The sequence below is a fragment of the Trichomycterus rosablanca genome, chromosome 7, assembly GCF_030014385.1.
Source record: "Trichomycterus rosablanca isolate fTriRos1 chromosome 7, fTriRos1.hap1, whole genome shotgun sequence".
Taxonomy (NCBI): domain Eukaryota; kingdom Metazoa; phylum Chordata; class Actinopteri; order Siluriformes; family Trichomycteridae; genus Trichomycterus; species Trichomycterus rosablanca.
In genome coordinates, this window is record NC_085994.1 from 28,633,313 (window position 1) to 28,653,998 (window position 20,686).

Below are 20,686 nucleotides of genomic sequence, written 5' to 3' on the forward strand. Positions count from 1 at the left end.
AGCTTATATAACAGTGTAAATTTATTCTTCCCTCAAAATAACTCAATATACAGCCATTAATGTCTAAACAACCAGCAACAAAAGTGAGTACACCCCTAAGAGACTACACCACTAAATGTCCAAATTGAGCAATGCTTGTCATTTTCCCTCCAAAATGTCATGTGACTCGTTAGTGTTACTAGGTCTCAAGTGTGCATAGGGAGCAGGTGTGTTCAATTTAGTAGTACAGCTCTCACACTCTCTCATACTGGTCACTGAAAGTTCCAACATGGCACCTCATGGCAAAGAACTCTCTGAGGATCTTAAAAGATGAATTGTTGCGCTACATGAAGATGGCCAAGGCTACAAGAAGATTGCCAACACCCTGAAACTGAGCTGCAGCACAGTGGCCAAGATCATCCAGCGTTTTAAAAGAGCAGGGTCCACTCAGAACAGACCTCGCGTTGGTCGTCCAAAGAAGCTGAGTGCACGTGCTCAGCGTCACATCCAACTGCTGTCTTTGAAAGATAGGCGCAGGAGTGCTGTCAGCATTGCTGCAGAGATTGAAAAGGTGGGGGGTCAGCCTGTCAGTGCTCAGACCATACGCCGCACACTACATCATATTGGTCTGCATGGCTGTCACCCCAAAAGGAAGCCTCTTCTGAAGTCTCTACACAAGAAAGCCCACAAACAGTTTGCTGAAGACATGTCAACAAAGGACATGGATTACTGGAACCATGTCCTATGGTCTGATGAGACCAAGATTAATTTGTTTGGTTCAGATGGTCTCAAGCATGTGTGGCGGCAATCAGGTGAGGAGTACAAAGATAAGTGTGTCATGCCTACAGTCAAGCATGGTGGTGGGAATGCCATGGTCTGGGGCTGCATGAGTGCAGCAGGTGTTGGGGAGTTACATTTCATTGAGGGACTCATGAACTCCAATATGTACTGTGAAATACTGAAGCAAAGCATGATCCCCTCCCTCCGGAAACTGGGTCGCAGGGCAGTGTTCCAGCATGATAATGACCCCAAACACACCTCTAAGACGACCACTGCTTTATTGAAGAGGCTGAGGGTAAAGGTGATTGACTGGCCAAGCATGTCTCCAGACCTAAACCCAATAGAACATCTTTGGGGCATCCTCAAACAGAAGGTGGAGGAGCGCAAAGTCTCGAATATCCGCCAGCTCCGTGATGTCGTCATGGAGGAGTGGAAAAGCATTCCAGTGGCAACCTGTGAAGCTCTGGTAAACTCCATGCCCAGGAGAGTTAAGGCAGTTCTGGGAAATAATGGTGGCCACACAAAATATTGACACTTCAGGAACTTTCACTTAGGGGTGTACTCACTTCTGTTGCCGGTGGTTTAGACATTAATGGCTGTATATTGAGTTATTTTGAGGGAAGAATAAATTTACACTGTTATATAAGCTGCACACAGACTACTTTTCATTGTGTCAAAGTGTCATTTTGTCAGTGTTGTCCCATGAAAAGATATACTTAAATATCTGCAGAAATGGGAGGGGTGTACTCACTTTTGTGATACACTGTATATACAGTGTATCACAAAAGTGAGTACACCCCTCACATTTCTGCAAATATTTCATTATATCTTTTCATGGGACAACACTATAGACATGAAACTTGGATATAACTTAGAGTAGTCAGTGTACAGCTTGTATAGCAGTGTAGATTTACTGTCTTCTGAAAATAACTCAACACACAGCCATTAATGTCTAAATAGCTGGCAACATAAGTGAGTACACCCCACAGTGAACATGTCCAAATTGTGCCCAAATGTGTCGTTGTCCCTCCCTGGTGTCATGTGTCAAGGTCCCAGGTGTAAATGGGGAGCAGGGCTGTTAAATTTGGTGTTTTGGGTACAATTCTCTCATACTGGCCACTGGATATTCAACATGGCACCTCATGGCAAAGAACTCTCTGAGGATGTGAGAAATAGAATTGTTGCTCTCCACAAAGATGGCCTGGGCTATAAGAAGATTGCTAACACCCTGAAACTGCTACAGCATGGTGGCCAAGGTCATACAGCGGTTTTCCAGGACAGGTTCCACTTGGAACAGGCTTCGCCAGGGTCGACCAAAGAAGTTGAGTCCACGTGTTCGGCGTCATATCCAGAGGTTGGCTTTAAAAAATAGACACAGGAGTGCTGCCAGCATTGCTGCAGAGGTTGAAGACGTGGGAGGTCAGCCTGTCAGTGCTCAGACCATACGCCGCACACTGCATCAACTCGGTCTGCATGGTCGTCATCCCAGAAGGAAGCTGACGCACAAGAAAGCCCGCAAACAGTTTGCTGAAGACAAGCAGTCCAAGAACATGGATTACTGGAATGCCCTGTGGTCTGACGAGACCAAGATAAACTTGTTTGGCTCAGATGGTGTCCAGCATGTGTGGCGGCGCCCTGGTGAGAAGTACCAAGACAACTGTATCTTGCCTACAATCAAGCATGGTGGTGGTAGCATCATGGTCTTGGGCTGCATGAGTGTTGCTGGCACTGGGGAGCTGCGGTTCGTTGAGGGAAACATGAATTCCAACATGTACTGTGACATTCTGAAACAGAGCATGATTCCCTCCCTTCGAAAACTGGGCCTCATGGCAGTTTTCCAACAGGATAACGACCCCAAACACAACCTCCAAGATGACAACTGCCTTGCTGAGGAAGCTGAAGGTAAAGGTGATGGACTAAACCCAATTGAGCACCTGTGGCGCATCCTCAAGTGGAAGGTGGAGGAGTTCAAGGTGTCTAACATCCACCAGCTCCGTGATGTCATCATGGAGGAGTGGAAGAGGATTCCAGTAGCAACCTGTGCAGCTCTGGTGAATTCCATGCCCAGGAGGGTTAAGGCAGTGCTGGATAATAATGGTGGTCACACAAAATATTGACACTTTGGGCACAATTTGGACATGTTCACTGTGGGGTGTACTCACTTATGTTGCCAGCCATTTAGACATTAATGGCTGTGTGTTGAGTTATTTTCAGAAGACAGTAAATCTACACTGCTATACAAGTTGTACACTGACTACTCTAAGTTATATCCAAGTTTTATTTCTATAGTGTTGTCCCATGAAAAGATATAATAAAATATTTGCAGAAATGTGAGGGGTGTACTCACTTTTGTGATACACTGTATATATATATATATATATACTGTATATATACAATATAAAGAAGTACTGTTTGTTTGTTTATTAGGATTTTAACCTCATGTTTTACACTTTGGTTACATTCATGACAGGAACGGTAGTTACTCATAACACAAGATTCATCAGTTCTCAAGGTTATATCAAACACAGTCATGAACAATTTAGTGTCTCCAATTCACCTCACTTGCATGTCTTTGGACTGTGGGAGGAAACCGGAGCACCCGGATGAAACCTACGCGGACATGGGGAGAACATGCAAACAACACAGAAATGACCCAGACCGCCCCACCTGGGGATCGAACCCAGAACCTTCTTGCTGGATCTTGTGACCTTGGCTGATGATCTACACCGGCTGTTAGATGCTGCAGAGTAGTGTTCATAGTTTTTACTCATGTATGAGAGGTGAATAAGCAAATGTGGCTCAGTGATGGTAGTGGACACTTGAATATCTACAAAAAATACAAGGGACAATCTTTGGGTTATAAAATTATATACGATCAGCCATAACATTAAAACCACCTCTTTGTATGTATACTCTTTTTCTATCAGCTCCACTAACCATATAGTTAACTAACCATTTACTGATTTTCCCTATGGGATTAATAAAGTTATCTATCTATAGGTGCACTTTGTAGCTCTACAGTTCCACTGTCGTCCATCAGTTACTCAGCATACTTTGTTAGCCCCCTTTTACCTTATTCTTCAATAGTCAGGACCTCCACATGACCACCTCAGAGCAGGTATTATTTAGGTGGTGGATTATTCTCAGCACTGCAGTGACACTGACGTGGTTGGTGGTGTGTTACTGTGTGTTGTGCTTATATGACTGGATCAGACACAGCATCGCTGCTGGAGTTTTCAAATACCGTGTCCACTCACTGTCCACTCTTAAATTATACACACCTGCTTTGTTGGTCCACCTTGTGGATGTAGTCAGAGATAGTAGGTCGTCTGTTGCTTATTATTGTATTACTATTATTGTTGTTGTTGTTCTTGTTGCTTATTGTAGCTTTTAAGTTTACGTTATCCACAGTATTCAATGAACTTTAATTATTTAGCAGCTGTTGTCTAATGCTAGAAACTGTTATCCTTTTAGCTAACGTTACCTGAAGTGTTTCAGTTCAGACTACCAGTTAACCTGAAACTCACTAGATAACATTACCATAAACAGTTTCCATTTCCAAATTGTTCTCTATCTTAATCCAAAACTCATTAATAGACTTTCTGCTTACACTTTACTAAGTAAAAAGTTGTTAAGATTAAATGTTTATTTACCTCACACGAACGAACGATTCCTCTTCTTCAACGGCTCGCGTCGCACTGTTGCTATGGTGACGCTCGTTCTGCCGCCGCTGAATCAGAGACTGGACGCTGGGCCACAGCCGGACAACCAGCGTCGGCGCGCACGCGTTTCTACGAGCACCAGCCAAACCCAGCTGTGGTAACAACTGGGCCGGATCTGGCTACATTGATTCTGGCCGATTCTGACACTCGGCCGACTGTGCCGATAGAAAAGTGGGAACTGGACCAGATGATTGTGCTAGCTGGGTTAACTTAGAAACCTTCCGGGAACGTTACTGGAACGATACTTTATACACATAAGAAATAAAACCTTATACAAGCTTTACCTAACGTCCTCTGTTAGTTCTCATAAAACCATGAGAGAACGTTAGGTTTCATAGTTTTATAGTTGGTACTTGTAAGTAAAGGTTGATCTACATGGACCGTCTCAAGCAAAAGGCTGCTTTTTTGGTAAGTTCCTACCAAAAAACTTTAAAGATCATAAGAAAACCTTCCGGGAACGTTACTGGAACGTTACTTTAAACACATAAGAAAGAAAACCTTAAGGCAACTTTTAGATAACGTTCTCTGTTAGTTTTCATAAAACCATGAGAGAACGTTAGGTTTCATAGTTCCCGGAACGTTCCAGGAACAGCGCTAATTTTTTTAACGAAAATAGAACGTTCCCATAACGTTATGGGATGGTTCCCTAAAAATAACTATAGGGGAACCAAAATCTAACGTTACGGGAACGTTCTGTGTTAGCTGGGAACAATCATTATTGTTGTAAGCAGCCCTCTGCGCTTGCATGCCGATCCAGATATTGAGACTGGTGCCTCTCTGAACTGACAAGCCTATGACGGATGCACACTCTTTGGCCATAATATTTCGACTTTATTCTCATAATCATTTTGAGTTTATTCTCAAAATCGAAACTTATACAACTTTAGTCTCATAATCCAAACTTAAAAATATTTTTTACAGTGGCCCTAATACACCGTCGTACAATGTTGACTTATATACAGTGCCTTGCAAAAGTATTCAGCCCCCTTGAACTTTTCAACCTTTTGCCACATTTCAGGCTTTAAACATAAAGATATGAAATTGTAATTTTTTGTGAAGAATCAATAACAAGTGCGACACAATTGTGAAGTGGAACGAAATTTATTGGATATTTTAAACTTTTTTTAGAAATAAAAATCTGAAAAGTGGGGCGTGCAATATTATTCAGCCCCTTTACTTTCAGTGCAGCAAACTCACTCCAGAAGTTCAGTGAGGATCTCTGAATGATCCAATGTTGACCTAAATGACTGATGGTGATAAATAGAATCCACCTGTGTGTAATCAAGTCTCCGTATAAATGCACCTGCTCTGTGATAGTCTCAGAGTTCTGTTTAAAGCGCAGAGAGCATCATGAAGACCAAGGAACACACCAGGCAGGTCCGAGATACTGTTGTGGAGAAGTTTAAAGCCGAATTTGGATACAAAAAGATTTCCCAAGCTTTAAACATCTCAAGGAGCACTGTGCAAGCGATCATATTGAAATGAAGGGAGTATCAGACCACTGCAAATCTACCAAGACCCAGCCGTCCCTCTAAACTTTCAGCTCAAACAAGGAGAAGACTGATCAGAGATGCAGCCAAGAGGCCCATGATCACTCTGAATGAACTGCAGAGATCTACAGCTGAGGTGGGAGACTCTGTCCATAGGACAACAATCAGTCGTACACTGCACAAATCTGGCCTTTATGGAAGAGTGGCAAGAAGAAAGCCATTTCTCAAAGATATCCATAAAAAGTCACCTGGGAGACACACCAAACATGTGGAAGAAGGTGCTCTGGTCAGATGAAACCAAAATCGAACTTTTTGGCCACAACGCAAAACGTTATGTTTGGCATAAAAGCAACACAGCTCATCACCCTGAACACACCATCCCCACTGTCAAACATGGTGGTGGCAGCATCATGGTTTGGGCCTGCTTTTCTTCAGCAGGGACAGGGAAGATGGTTAAAATTGATGGGAAGATGGATGGAGCCAAATACAGGACCATTCTGGAAGAAAACCTGTTGCAGTCTGCAAAAGACCTGAGACTGGGACGGTGATTTATCTTCCAACAAGACAATGATCCAAAACATAAAGCAAAATCTACAATGGAATGGTTCACAAATAAACTTATCCAGGTGTTAAAATGGCCAAGTCAAAGTCCAGACCTGAATCCCATCGAGAATCTGTGGAAAGAGCTGAAAACTGCTGTTCACAAACGCTCTCCATCCAACCTCACTGAGCTCGAACTGTTTTGCAAGCAAGAATGGGCAAAAATTTCAGTATCTCGATGTGCAAAACTAATAGAGACATACTGTACCCCAAGCGACTTGCAGCTGTAATCGCAGCAAAAGGTGGCGCTACAAAGTATTAACGCAAGGGGGCTGAATAATATTGCACGCCCCACTTTTCAGTTTTTTATTTCTAAAAAAAGTTTAAAATATCCAATAAATTTCGTTCCACTTCACGATTGTGTGATTGTTGTTGATTCTTGTTGTTGATTCTTCACAAAAAATTTAAAGCCTGAAATGTGGCAAAAGGTTGAAAAGTTCAAGGGGGCTGAATACTTTTGCAAGGCACTGTAGTTGCTAATGTTGTGGTTTTTCTCGTGTTATTTGAGCTGATAAAGCAGTGTAACATGGAGCTAGGATTTTCCTGAATTAAAATGCTTAAGGAAAGCTAAACCGATTATAATCAGTGAAACAGAACACAATTTTACCGTGTCTCACAAAGAATAGTTAGTAATGTATTAGTAAGCTATTTCCACCTTTATAAGGGCATAATTAATGCTGCCGAGTGCACAAACATTTTTTTTAATTGGCTGCATAATTACTCATACTTACATGATTGCTGACACAATGTAATTAATGCAAGTCTATCACAAGAGTGAGAAAACAGCAACTAAAAACACAATGTTTATATGCCCCCCTGTTTTCCAGATATAGACATGCCCCCAAGAGCCCAACATAATCTTTACTGCTCACAGCTGAAAACATGACAGACCCCCTCGGGAAAATTCATAACATACAAATTAAAACATGACAGAAAACAAAAAAAAAGAGAGTCAAAAACAGAAAAAACATCATAACTTCATAGTTTAATAATAAAAGCCATAGCATTTTCTGTGATGTGTTTGCAGCCCCTCCGGCATCCCCCGGCACATCAAACCCCCCTTCTCGTGCTTTAGTGACGCTACGTGATTACCAGTTAACGCAAGGATTAGCTAACAACATAGCAGCTGGCAGCCAGTACGTCAAAAAGGCTGAAGCTCTCTGGTGCCCAGATTAGAAAAAAAAGAAAAGTAAAGGATAAAAAACAGTGAAAAGAAAGAAGTAATGTAATGTGATGAATTAATATTTTAATTGCTGCTACCTAGCTGGATAATGTTTGCTAAATCAAACTACCCCGATAGCAACAGTTCGCTGGCCCAACACTGTAGGTGAACAGTGAAACTGTTGCACATTGTTTTTCTCTGTCAGAACAACATTAGTCTTTAGTGTTTGTCTGCACGTTCAGAACGTTGGACAATGGTTGTTATAGAACATAAGTTGGCAACAAAATGCCACCTTTTATTCAATGGCATTAATGAATAAGTTGAAATCAAACTAATATCCTCATACTGTATAAACAGTAATTGTGCAAGGTTGTAGTCTAATGTGTGTCTACTGTGGTTTGAATCTGGCATTCACTGGTCCGACATCCTCCAAAGTCAAGACTCAAATCACCACTAATTCTGGTACCAGCATGACTCTTTATTAATTCTACTGCATGTTATTTTTTAAACAAATTATATTTAAGTGGCCATATGAATTCGACACAGGAACAACAAAAGGCATTTTGTATTGTGTACAGTATACATATTATGTATACTGTATTTATGTTATGAAGCTACGCAGGGTCTGTGTGAGTGTATAAACACAATAAATTTATGATGTAAGGAGCACCAGCCAAAACCGTGCCTAGGGCATCACATCGGTCAGGACCTTCAGGACTTTCACACAGACAATGACAGAAACAGAGAGACAGACAGACACAGCATACATGCATTAAATGAATGTATGTAACACACACACAGTAAAGCTGACCCTCATGTGTTGTATAGGCTAGCATGAATAGACTGTGTTCAGTGGGACTGATGTGTAGACTGATAGATACTGCATCTGTTCAGGCTGCTGATTCTTACACTGACAAATGTTTTACATTTCTTAAGGTTGTTTCATTTCCATTTGTTCAAAGTAAACACGTTTTTCCAGCCATATTTTGATATTGATTTTTCCTTTTTTCAATCAAACAGATGCACTGTTATTTATAAATATGATCCAACATAGGTAAATAGTAAATGTTAACCAAATATGCTGTATTTATTGCTTGTAAACATCTTAAACACCTGATATTTTGTATGTTAAATAAGTTATGGCTGTATCGATTTAAAAACACAACAATGTGGTGGGTCCACCAGACCTGCAAACATTGGCTGAGTAACACAACTATGAACACCACACAATGGTTAAATCCCTAGATTTGTTTCTCTATGTTAAGGGGGTTGTAGCTTTGGCGAAAGCCTTTCCACAAGAGTAATGGCAGTTGTGACAGGCGTGTTAAAATGTATCTAAATAATTCTAGTTTTGAAGGGGATGCACTGTAAAAATGTGGGCTGTTTTGCCCACCATATTCCTTTCCCTGGACATTAGCCAATAGCACTGCTAAGATTCAAACCCTGGATCTCAACAGCAGTGTTCGAGTGCCCCACCCAGACACCCATATATTGTGAAATATCTACTAAAAATATTGTATAGTTAACTTCAAACTGAAATATTACTACAGGTATAAAGTTTTAATACTATAACATTTGAGTTTTACTATACATACTATAACAGCTTGAGTTTTAAATGAGGAATGACACAATGTATAAATTCAGTTACATTTAGAGAAAGACATTTTGACAGTTTATTAATGTGTTTGATTAAAAATAATTCACAACGGCCGGTCAGGTGGCCCAGTGGTAAAAACACACGCTAGCGCACCGGAGCTGAGATTTCGAATACATCTGAGGGGCCACATGAAAAACAATTGGCCTGTTGTTCATATAGTGGTGGGGTATTAAGCTGAATAGGGACTACTTGTAACTGATGCACTACGACCTCTGCTGGCTGATTGATGCCGCCTGCACAGAAGCGGGGAAAGAGTGCAGATCAGGGTGTGTCTCTCCGTACACAAGGCTGATTCGCATATATGCACTCGCCTAGTGTGGGTGACAAAATGCATACGGCTGCTGCCCACGTGTCGGAGGGGGCGTGGGTTAACTTCGTTCTCCTGAAATCAGAGCGGAGGTTGGCATTAGTGGAGAGGAAATGTGATGCAATCGGGCAAGTGGACGCACTAAAAAGTCGGGGGAAAACAAGTGGAGAAAATGCATAAACAAAATATTAAAAAAATAAATAAATAAAATAATTCACAACACATTTGACAGTTAAAACACAAGTTAAACTTGGGCTTTTGCAAAGTAAAATCAGGTGGGTTTTTGAGTTTTATGTAAACAGTGCTAAATTAGTAATACTTTTTTTAATGTAATTTGTAAAAAAATCTGTAAATTAACAGTGTTTCTCTGCAGAACTCTAGTGCTGTTACTTTATTGTAGGTGTCTGATCATATTTATTCAGAAATAGTCTGTAAAATAACGATCTTTCTCTGCAGAGCTTTAGCGTCACTTCAAAATGTTTGATATTTTTGAAAAAAATCTGTAAAATAGTAAAATTAAAATAATAATAAAGTTTCTCTGCAGAACTTTAATGACATTTCTGTAAATATATTGTTTTCCACTGTATTGGAATTAGGATTTTTTACTTTATTTTTGAGGTTTTTGTTTGATATATAGTTTACATGTAGCTAATGCATGCTGTTAATTGTCAATCAACCTAATAAAACTTACTCATGCAGTTTAATCTTCCTTGAGCTTCTTTTGTATGAGGTACAGAACAATCTGTTCTATAAACCCTTGCTGTAGACATTTTGCACATTTATTAAGTCAACATTTAATAATTGAAATGTTGTTTTTATATTTACATATATTAGTAAATAACTGGTAGAAAACAACTGTAGCATCTGTTGATTAACACAAAATCACTCTGTGTTGTCAATCAGGAGGAGTGCTGTCATAGATCTACTGAGATAAGCTGGCAAAATAAATCCATGCACAATCCGGATCTAAGGATTTGTTTGACTCTTAGCAGTCACTTTTAATAGAACGGGTCACCATAAAAAGCAAGAATCATTGCTATAATCCCTCCAGACTAAGCTTATTAGACCACGAAAAGAAGGAGTCTGAACTTTTAGGCAGCACATAATTTATTTGTCCTTCATATGTGTCAGGGTTGTTTTGAAGAAGCACAGTTGCTGTGACCATGGAGTCCCTTCAGTCGTCCACCTTTACCCAGATGAACACAGTGCATCAGGGCTCAGTTAATGATCACATAATTCCAAGAATAGGTTATACTATCTTGGCGATCATTATGGGTCTTTCCTCCTTTTTTGGCATCATATTGAATGTAATAGTGATTGTTGTGACAGTGAAGCACAGACAACTGCGCCAACCGCTGAATTATGCTCTGGTGAACCTAGCAGTGGCTGATCTCGGTTGTGCGCTATTTGGAGGCGTGCCTACAATGATCTGCAATGCCATGGGCTACTTCAGCTTAGGAAGGATAGGATGTGTTTTGGAGGGCTTTGCTGTTGGCTTCTTTGGTAAGTCACTCTTTAAAATTACTTTTTTTTTTTTTATTTATAATTCCACTGCTACAAAAAAATCATTGTTTCTGATAGGCTGGTAGGTATCATATTCATATAACATAGGAAGGATTAACTGTAATGACTTTAGCTGAGCCCAGTTGAAGAGTCCTGCTTCATCTGCCATGCCAGTTATTTCTGGCTAGGGGCAAGGAGGTGCAGATAATTAACGTGTCCATTCCTTTTAACTGACAAGTCACCTGTGCCTCGTTGAGATGAGATTGTTTCTATATCATGGTTTTCAATCAAAACAGCATTTATGAATCAAACACTGATGCTAATAAAAGGCTAAAACAGGGAGAAGCCTTTTTTATTTATTTTATTTAACCTTTATTTAACCAGGCAAGTCATTAAGAACTGCTTCTTATTTACAATGGTGGCCTGGCAAAAGGCAAAGCCTCTTGAGGAACAATCATACAAACAAATTTACATAAGACATTGAAAACAAACAACAATGATCACAATACAACAACACAAAGTCGAATCACCCAGCAACAGTAAAAAAAGAAGAATCAATTTGTCATACAGCTGCATGTATCTCTTGAGATATCTGTAATTTGTTTTTTAAAAGTTGTCTTAGAAATAAATTTATCCAGCCTTAGAGTTTTCTTGCAGTTTGTTCCAGTGGCTGCAGCCACTTGAAATGATGACTGACCAAAAATATATTATAAACTATAGTATAATAAACTGTATATAGTATAGTATAATATATCTATCTATATATATATATCTATATATATATATATATATATATATATATATATACTGTATATATATATATATATATATATATATATATATATGTAGTATAATATAGTATAATAAACTGAAGATGAGGTTTGCAATAAAAACTTTTAAGCATATAATTAATTTTTTATATTTAATTTTATACATATCATAGCAATGGGTGTGTCGGGAAAACCGAAGTTTGACTAAGACTTATATACATTACAATTGAACAATTGCTAATCACAGAAATATTAATTATGGAGCATTATAAATTATGGAGCATTTTAAATTATGGAACATTTTGTAACATTGGCAAGCATGACACCATGATAGAGAGAGGTAACACTCTCTGAACTGTCTTGTTATACTGTTAGTAAAATAAAAGACTTGTTTTACTTTGTGGTGTTTGCCTGTACCTGTCTGTCATTTCGTCATAACAGTGAATTTTATGAAGCCTCAAAACGTATTTTTATTTGTACATAGTGAAAACAAAATTGGGGTAGATTGGGGGTACAGTGGCATAGCTGGTGTCAATCGTCATCCCTAGTTGCTAGACTTTTAGACTGTCGACTGACTTTGTGTGTGAAAGAAAGTGAATGGATGAGTGTTTGATGCACTACAATGAATTAGGTCAGTGTCCATGGACTTTTCCTGCCTTTTCCAAAATAGGCTCTGAAATTACCTGCAATCTTAAATATAATGACTATTATGTTTAAAAAGCAACAGTTTGTTAATTATTTTTAAGTAAAATAACATGTTTACTTCAAGTCTGATTGCACTAACAAAATAAAATGCTGCTTTTTTGTCAGGTATTGCTGCTTTGTGTTCTGTGGCAGTCATTGCTGTTGATCGCTACTTGGTGGTTTGCAGACCCATGGGCACTATCTTGTTTCAAACTAAGCATGCAGTGGCAGGTGTGCTCTTTTCCTGGGTCTGGTCCTTCATTTGGAACACTCCACCTCTGTTTGGATGGGGCAGTTACCAACTAGAGGGTGTGATGACCTCCTGTGCTCCTGACTGGTACAGCAGAGACCCAGTCAACGTCTCCTTCATCATGTGTTACTTTTTGCTCTGTTTTGCCCTGCCTTTTGCCATCATTGTCTTCTCCTACTCACATCTCATGTATACCTTACGACAGGTGGGTAACTAGATTTCCTTGGAGGTTCAGGTGTGTTCTACAGACTGATCACTCATTTAAGACTAAGTGACAAATAATAGCACAAGAAAACTGGATTTTCTTGTTAAAATGCCTCAGAATTGGACACTAATTCTTAAAACAGAATCAGTGTGGCACCCATGCCACACAGTCTGTTATAAGCTTATGATCAGGTGATTTCTAGCCCACTGCTGCTGGGATCCAGGGTTCAAATCCCCGGGGCGGTCCATGTCCTTTCTGTACGGATATTGCATGTTCTCCCCATGTCTGCATGGGTTTCCTCCGGGAGATCCGGTTTCCTGTGTGTGTGTGTCTGCCCTGCTATGGACTGGCGCCCCTTCCAGGGTGTTACTGTGTGCCTTGCACCCATTGAAAAGCTGGGATAGGCTCCAGCACCCCCAGCCCACCCCACCCCGCGACCCTAATTGGATAAATGGTTAAGACAGTGAGTGAGTGATTAATTCAAAATCTGCCAGCCTATCTGTAAAATCTTATCCAACCAGAACATTTGGTTGCCATAGCAGACACACCTGTTCACACACACAAACACTTAGGGCCCTTACCAATTGGTCTGACTGCATGTTTTTGGACTCGTGGACGGAATCCAGAGCACCCGGAGGATACCCACACAGACAAATGGAGAACATGCAAAGTCCATACAAAAAGGATCCTCCAACCACAAGGAATGCAGTATCTGAGTCGTTTTGCATAAGATTTTAATTAAAGTTAATTACTAGCCTAACGTCAAGAAAAATTCATAACCAAAACTGTGTGTATTATTAGTACAACTTGTTTGTTAACAAGCAAGCGTTTAACTAGCTTTTAAATCAGTCATATTTAGGAAAGTTTAAATGTTTAATAGGAATATCCCTTGAAATTTAATAAAACTTTTGAAACTCTTAATTTATTTATTTACTTATTTTTAACAGTACTCAGTAAGTCCCTGTTCTGAATTGACAAAGTAACTTTTTCGCCTGTGAAAATGAATTTAAAAAAGAAACACTCTACCATCCTAGGTGGTCAAGCTGCAAATGGCAGAAGGAGGAAGCACAGCCAAGGCTGAGGCACAGGTGGCACGTATGGTCGTTGTGATGATCATGGCTTTCTTGCTCACGTGGCTGCCCTATGCTGCTTTTGCTTTATCTGTGATCTTTGACTCCAACCTGTACATCAACCCAGTAATTGCCACAATTCCCGCCCACCTGACCAAGAGCAGCACTGCCTTCAATCCTATCATTTACATCTTCATGAACAGACAGGTCAGTAATAGTAAATTAGATTTATCTTTAACTAAGCAATGTTGTTGTCTAAATGTCTCAAAGCTTCATTTTGTAATGTATGCTTCTGCTTTTATTTATAAAGGGCCATAACCAGAGCGTTTAACTTTCATTATGAACATATATATATATATACAGTGTATCACAAAAGTGAGTACACCACTCACATTTCTGCAAATATTTCATTATATCTTTTCATGGGACAACACTATAGACATGAAACTTGGATATAACTTAGAGTAGTCAGTGTACAGCTTGTATAGCAGTGTAGATTTACTGTCTTCTGAAAATAACTCAACACACAGCCATTAATGTCTAAATAGCTGGCAACATAAGTGAGTACACCCCACAGTGAACATGTCCAAATTGTGCCCAAATGTGTCGGTGTCCCTCCATGGTGTCATGTGTCAAGGTCCCAGGTGTAAATGGGGAGCAGGGCTGTTAAATTTGGTGTTTTGGGTACAATTCTCTCATACTGGCCACTGGATATTCAACATGGCACCATGCTGCCAGCATTGCTGCAGAGGCTGAAGACGTGGGAGGTCAGCCTGTCAGTGCTCAGACCATACGCCGCACACTGCATCAACTCGGTCTGCATGGTCGTCATCCCAGAAGGAAGCTGACGCACAAGAAAGCCCACAAACAGTTTGCTGAAGACAAGCACTCCAAGAACATGGATTACTGGAATGCCCTGTGGTCTGACGAGACCAAGATAAACTTGTTTGGCTCAGATGGTGTCCAGCATGTGTGGCGGCACCCTGGTGAGAAGTACCAAGACAACTGTATCTTGCCTACAGTCAAGCATGGTGGTGGTAGCATCATGGTCTTGGGCTGCATGAGTGTTGCTGGCACTGGGGAGCTGCAGTTCATTGAGGGAAACATGAATTCCAACATGTACTGTGACATTCTGAAACAGAGCATGATCCCCTCCCTTCGAAAACTGGGCCTCATGGCAGTTTTCCAACAGGATAACGACCCCAAACACAACCTCCAAGATGACAACTGCCTTGCTGAGGAAGCCGAAGGTAAAGATGATTAACTAAACCCAATTGAGCACCTGTGGCGCATCCTCAAGTGGAAGGTGGAGGAGTTCAAGGTGTCTAACATCCACCAGCTCCGTGATGTCATCATGGAGGAGTGGAAGAGGATTCCAGTAGCAACCTGTGCAGCTCTGGTGAATTCCATGCCCAGGAGGGTTAAGGCAGTGCTGGATAATAATGGTGGTCACACAAAATATTGACACTTTGGGCACAATTTGGACATGTTCACTGTGGGGTGTACTCACTTATGTTGCCAGCCATTTAGACATTAGTGGCTGTGTGTTGAGTTATTTTCAGAAGACAGTAAATCTACACTGCTATACAAGTTGTACACTGATACTCTAAGTTATATCCAAGTTTCATGTCTATAGTGTTGTCCCATGAAAAGATATAATGAAATATTTGCAGAAATGTGAGGGGTGTACTCACTTTTGTGATACACTGTATATCATGTTATTTTATATACAGTTTCTATCTGAATAGTATCGGCGTACACACAGACTTTACAGTATTTGTGACCTTATCATCCACGCCATAATGCTTACATTTTCACTGCAAAAATATTTATTTTCTCCAACTCTCTGCAAAACAGACAGTCCCTGCTGGCCGTTTAACCAAATCCACTTCTTTACCCAGGTTATTTTCTTTTTCCTCCTTGCTTTTTCGCTGCATCTTAGCGCACAAACAACTTGGATTACTTACTTGTTATTGTGGACCATTTTTGGAAGAAAAAAATCACTCTCACACATGGTATTATTTTACCCCTCGTCACTTCTCGCGTGTGTTTTTGTGACATAACACTGAGCTGCACTGCACTCGTCGTGTAGGTGAAGTGTAGGTGATAAGATGCATACGGCATGCTGCCCACATGTCGGAGGGGGCGTGGATTCGCTTCATTCTCCTCAATCAGAGCAGGGATCGGCATTGGTGGAGAGGAAGCATGACGCAATCGGGCAATTGGTCGTGCTAAAAAGGGAGAAAAAGGGGAGAAAATGCATAAAGAAAATATATTTGAAAAAAGAACTTATGTTCACACCCACTGACTGCAGACTACACTAAACTGGGTCATCTTATGGACACAATCTTATGGCCAACAAAACTCATATCATGTCAGTCCACTTACTGAATCTCTGTATGCTGTTAGCTTAAAGGTATCTCAGGTGAGGCTTCTGACAGGTTTTCTCAATCAGTTGAAGTGAACATAAATGGGGTTCTGCATAGAGTAAATGAGGATGTAGACTTTATTTAGCATTTAATAAAAGTTTTTAGCATCCAATCTTTACTTCATAAGAGTAAACAGCATGTGCAATAACTTAAATTTTCTTTTATTCTCTTTTTCTCCATTCCTTTTATCATTTCCCTCCTAGCCTAATCTTTTGTTTATAATGCAGTTTAAGGTACTTTTTTAAAAATCTCCCTCTCCTTCTCTCTTCTGTTTTTTTCTTGCAGTTTAGGGATTGTGCTTTGCCATTTCTGTTCTGTGGAAGGAACCCTTGGGCAACCAGTACAGCAGAGTCAGATACGGGAAATACAGTAACTTCTTCTGTCAGCAAAAGCAGCACTGTGTCACCATTATAACCCTTCTCACCAAAAAGAGTACTCCCACACATTTCTACATAAATATACCAACCCCATTCATGGCAATGTCAGAAAAGAGTCCCAACTGCATTGTATACTCTGTACATACAAATACACTTTAAATTTAATGACTGCAACACACTCAAAAATATTGGGATGGGAGCAAATAATAGAATAGATTGTTGTAAGATGTAGTAATCAAGTAATATAAAAGATTAACGTTACTGGGTTTTAAAACATTCCTCAATAAACAGGTGAACTGGTAACAGGTAAGGGTATTATGATTGAGTGTAAAAGGAGGATTCACCAAAGGATCAGTCAGTGCAAGCAATGATGGGTCATGGCTCACCACTTTATGCCGAATTTCATTACAGATTTATCAGACTAAACAGACTAAACTAAACATAACACTACAGATATGGGTAATGATATGGGTAATGTTTCAACTTAGTATTTAAATTATTTTTTGAATATATATTCACATTTTTAATTCAGTGTGGCATGAGGTAATTGTTGAAATTGTGAAAGTAGATTTTTTCCCATTTTGATTTAATAGTGCCATTCAGGTGTTCAACAGTCCAGGGTCCTCACTGTCAGATTTTTGTTGATTTATTTTTACAGTTGTTGTAGTCTTTTATATTTTGTGACAAAATTTCACAGTGCCTGAATGGCACAGCAGTCAATTACAGTGGGGTCAAAAAGTATTTAGTCAGCCACTGATTGTGCAAGTTCTCCTACTTAGAAAAATGAGAGAGGTCTGTAATTTTCATCATAGGTACACTTCAACTATGAGAGACAAAATGAGAAAAAAAATCCAGGAAATCACATTGTAGGATTTTTAAAGAATTTATTTGTAAATTATGGTGGAAAATAAGTATTTGGTCAATAACAAAAGTTCAACTCAATACTTTGTAACATAACCTTTGTTAATAATAATAATAATACATTTTATTTATATAGCGCTTTTCAAGATACTCAAAGACGCTTTACATAAGACAAATAATCAAAACAAATACGTACATACACCATACAAATCATAGTACAAAATCAAAATAGTACATCAACATCAAGAATAATTAAGATAAAAACAAAGAGAGCAGCATAAGACAGTTCATTAAAAATTAGCTAAATTATGAGAGAGAACAACAAATATAGAACAATTTCTTAAAATTAGACAGAAACAGGACAGATTCACATGCAATCAGGAAACTGAAAACTTTACAAGTTTTAGGATCTAGGACTTCACATTTCTGTCGTGATCTAAGTATAAAAACTATTAAAAAGAATATCAAAAATAAAAGCATTTAATTCGTGTTGTTACAAGTTAAATGCCATTTTGAATAGATGAGTTTTGAGAAGTGACTTGAATTTGGACAGGTCAGGACAATCTCGTAGGTGTTTGGGGAGAGCATTCCATAAAGATGGACCAGGTCCGGTGCTTGGTCCTAGAGGGTATGGACAGTAGGTTAGCCTCAGAAGAGCGAAGGCTACGGGAGGGAATGTGCTGATGGAGCAGGTCGGTGAGGTAGGATGGGGCCTGATTATGGAGAGCTTTGTGAGTGAATAGAAGAATTTTGAATTGAATGCGTTGAGCAACGGGAAGCCAATGAAGTTTTTGGAGAACAGGTGTAATATGATCACGGGAGCGAGTATGAGTAAGGAGGCGAGCAGCTGAATTCTGGATATACTGAAGTTTTTTTAGGATTTTGTTAAATGTACCATAAAGGATGCTATTGCAATAATCAATTCTGGATGTAATAAAAGCATGAATCAAGATTTCGGCGGCAGAAAAGGAGAGTGATGGACGTAGACGTGCTATGTTTTTTAGATGAAAGAAAGCAGTTTTGGTGATGTGATTTACATGGCGGTCAAAAGAGAGGTTGCTATCAAAAATTACACCAAGATTTCGGATGTTAGAAGACGGAGACAAAGTGTCATTATCAATGGTAATTTGAAATTTTTTTGTGGTTTTTGCCAGGGATGTAGGACCTACGATGATCATATCAGATTTTTCACAGTTTAATTTGAGGAAATTAGCTTTCATCCACAATTTCATTTCAGTGATACAATTTGTCAGAGTGGAGTGAAGTTCAGTATTAATGGATTTGGAGGAGATGTAAAGCTGAATATCATCAGCATAGCAGTGGAAATGTAAACCATGCCGACGTATGATGTCACCAAGGGGGAGCATATAAAGAATAAACAAAAGGGGACCTAACACTGAGCCTTGGGGAACGCCTTGGGACAGTGGAGCAATGGCAGAACTACAATTGTTGATATTAACAAACTGTTGTCTGTTTACGAGATATGACCTTAACCACAAAAGGGCAGTACCAGTGATGTTGACAGAGGATTCAAGGCGGGACAGAAGAATGGAGTGATTAATGGTGTCAAAAGCTTTAGTAAGATCAAGGAGGACGAGAATATTAATTTGTCCAGAGTCTGAGGAAAGAAGAAGGTCATTTGTGACTTTGAGGAGGGCTGACTCAGTGCTGTGCTGGGGGCGGAAACCAGACTGAAATTATTCAAATAGATTATTGGAATTTAGGTGATCTTTGAGCTGTGAGGCAACAACACGTTCCAGTATTTTCGACAGAAATGGAAGATTGGAAATGGGCCGAAAGTTACTCATAATGTTAGAGTCAAGTCCAGGTTTTTTAAGTATGGGAGTAACAGCAGCCAATTTGAGTGATTGAGGGACTGAGCCAGAACTAAGAGAGGAATTGATTATCTCTGTGATAAGTGATGAGATAACTGGAAAACAACCCTTAACAAGTTTTGATGGAGCAGGATCCAAAACACAAGTGGAGCTTCGCATCCCTGTTAAGATCTCAGATAGGTCCAAATGAGACACAGGTGAGAACTGAGACAGAGGCTGGGTAATAAATTGAGGTGAGATAGGCGGAGAAACAGAGATGACAGGGGAAACTGTCAGAAAATTGTGGATATTCTCAACTTTTGTTTGAAAAAATGAGAGGTAAGAGTTACACTTGTCAACTGTAAAGGAATTGGTAGTATTGTCAACTGGTTTGAGAAGTTTATTTATTGTGGAAAAGAGAGTCTTAGGATTTGTTGATCCAGCATGTATGAGTTCGGAATAGTAAGTGGATCGGGCTGCCGTAAGAGCGTCTTTGTAATGTTGAAGATAATCAGAATAAATCTGATAATGTACTGTTAGACCGGTTTTCTTATAAAGTCTTTCAAGCTGGCGTTTACGGGATTTCATTTGGTGAAGCTCAATTGTGTACCATGGTGCAGAATGACTAAATGAAACAAATTTGGTTCTCAAAGGAGCCAGCTCATCAAGACATGAGGCGAGTATGTCATTATAGTAATCGACAAGGTCAGATGAATTACTAGACAGTACAGGACAGACAGACATCTTTTTAACAAGAGAATCTGAGAAAGCAGAGGGAGAGATATATTGAAGATTCCTGAAGGATATTTTATGTTTAGCTCTAGTGATGGGCTTAGTGACCTCAATGTCCATGATGATTGTCAAATGATCAGAGACAGTAAGGTCATGGCTGGACGGCTGATGAACTAGGACACCAGTAGAGCAGACAAGGTCAAGAGTATGACCTTTTTCATGAGTTGGAAAATTTATATGTTGTGTGAAATTAAAACACTGTAACAATTCCAAAAATTCCCTGGCAAATTTACA

General features: G+C 39.6%; 1 protein-coding gene across 1 annotated transcript; it reads left to right on the plus strand.

The window, feature by feature from the left end:
• The first annotated feature begins 10,860 nt into the window (after positions 1-10,860).
• parapinopsina (parapinopsin a) lies at positions 10,861-17,022 on the plus strand. Its single transcript, XM_062998559.1, has 4 exons — positions 10,861-11,200; positions 12,781-13,109; positions 14,144-14,386; positions 16,894-17,022. The coding sequence occupies exons 1-4, from the start codon at positions 10,861-10,863 to the stop codon at positions 17,020-17,022; spliced, it is 1,041 nt and encodes a 346-aa protein (XP_062854629.1).
• Positions 17,023-20,686: the final 3,664 nt, after the last annotated feature.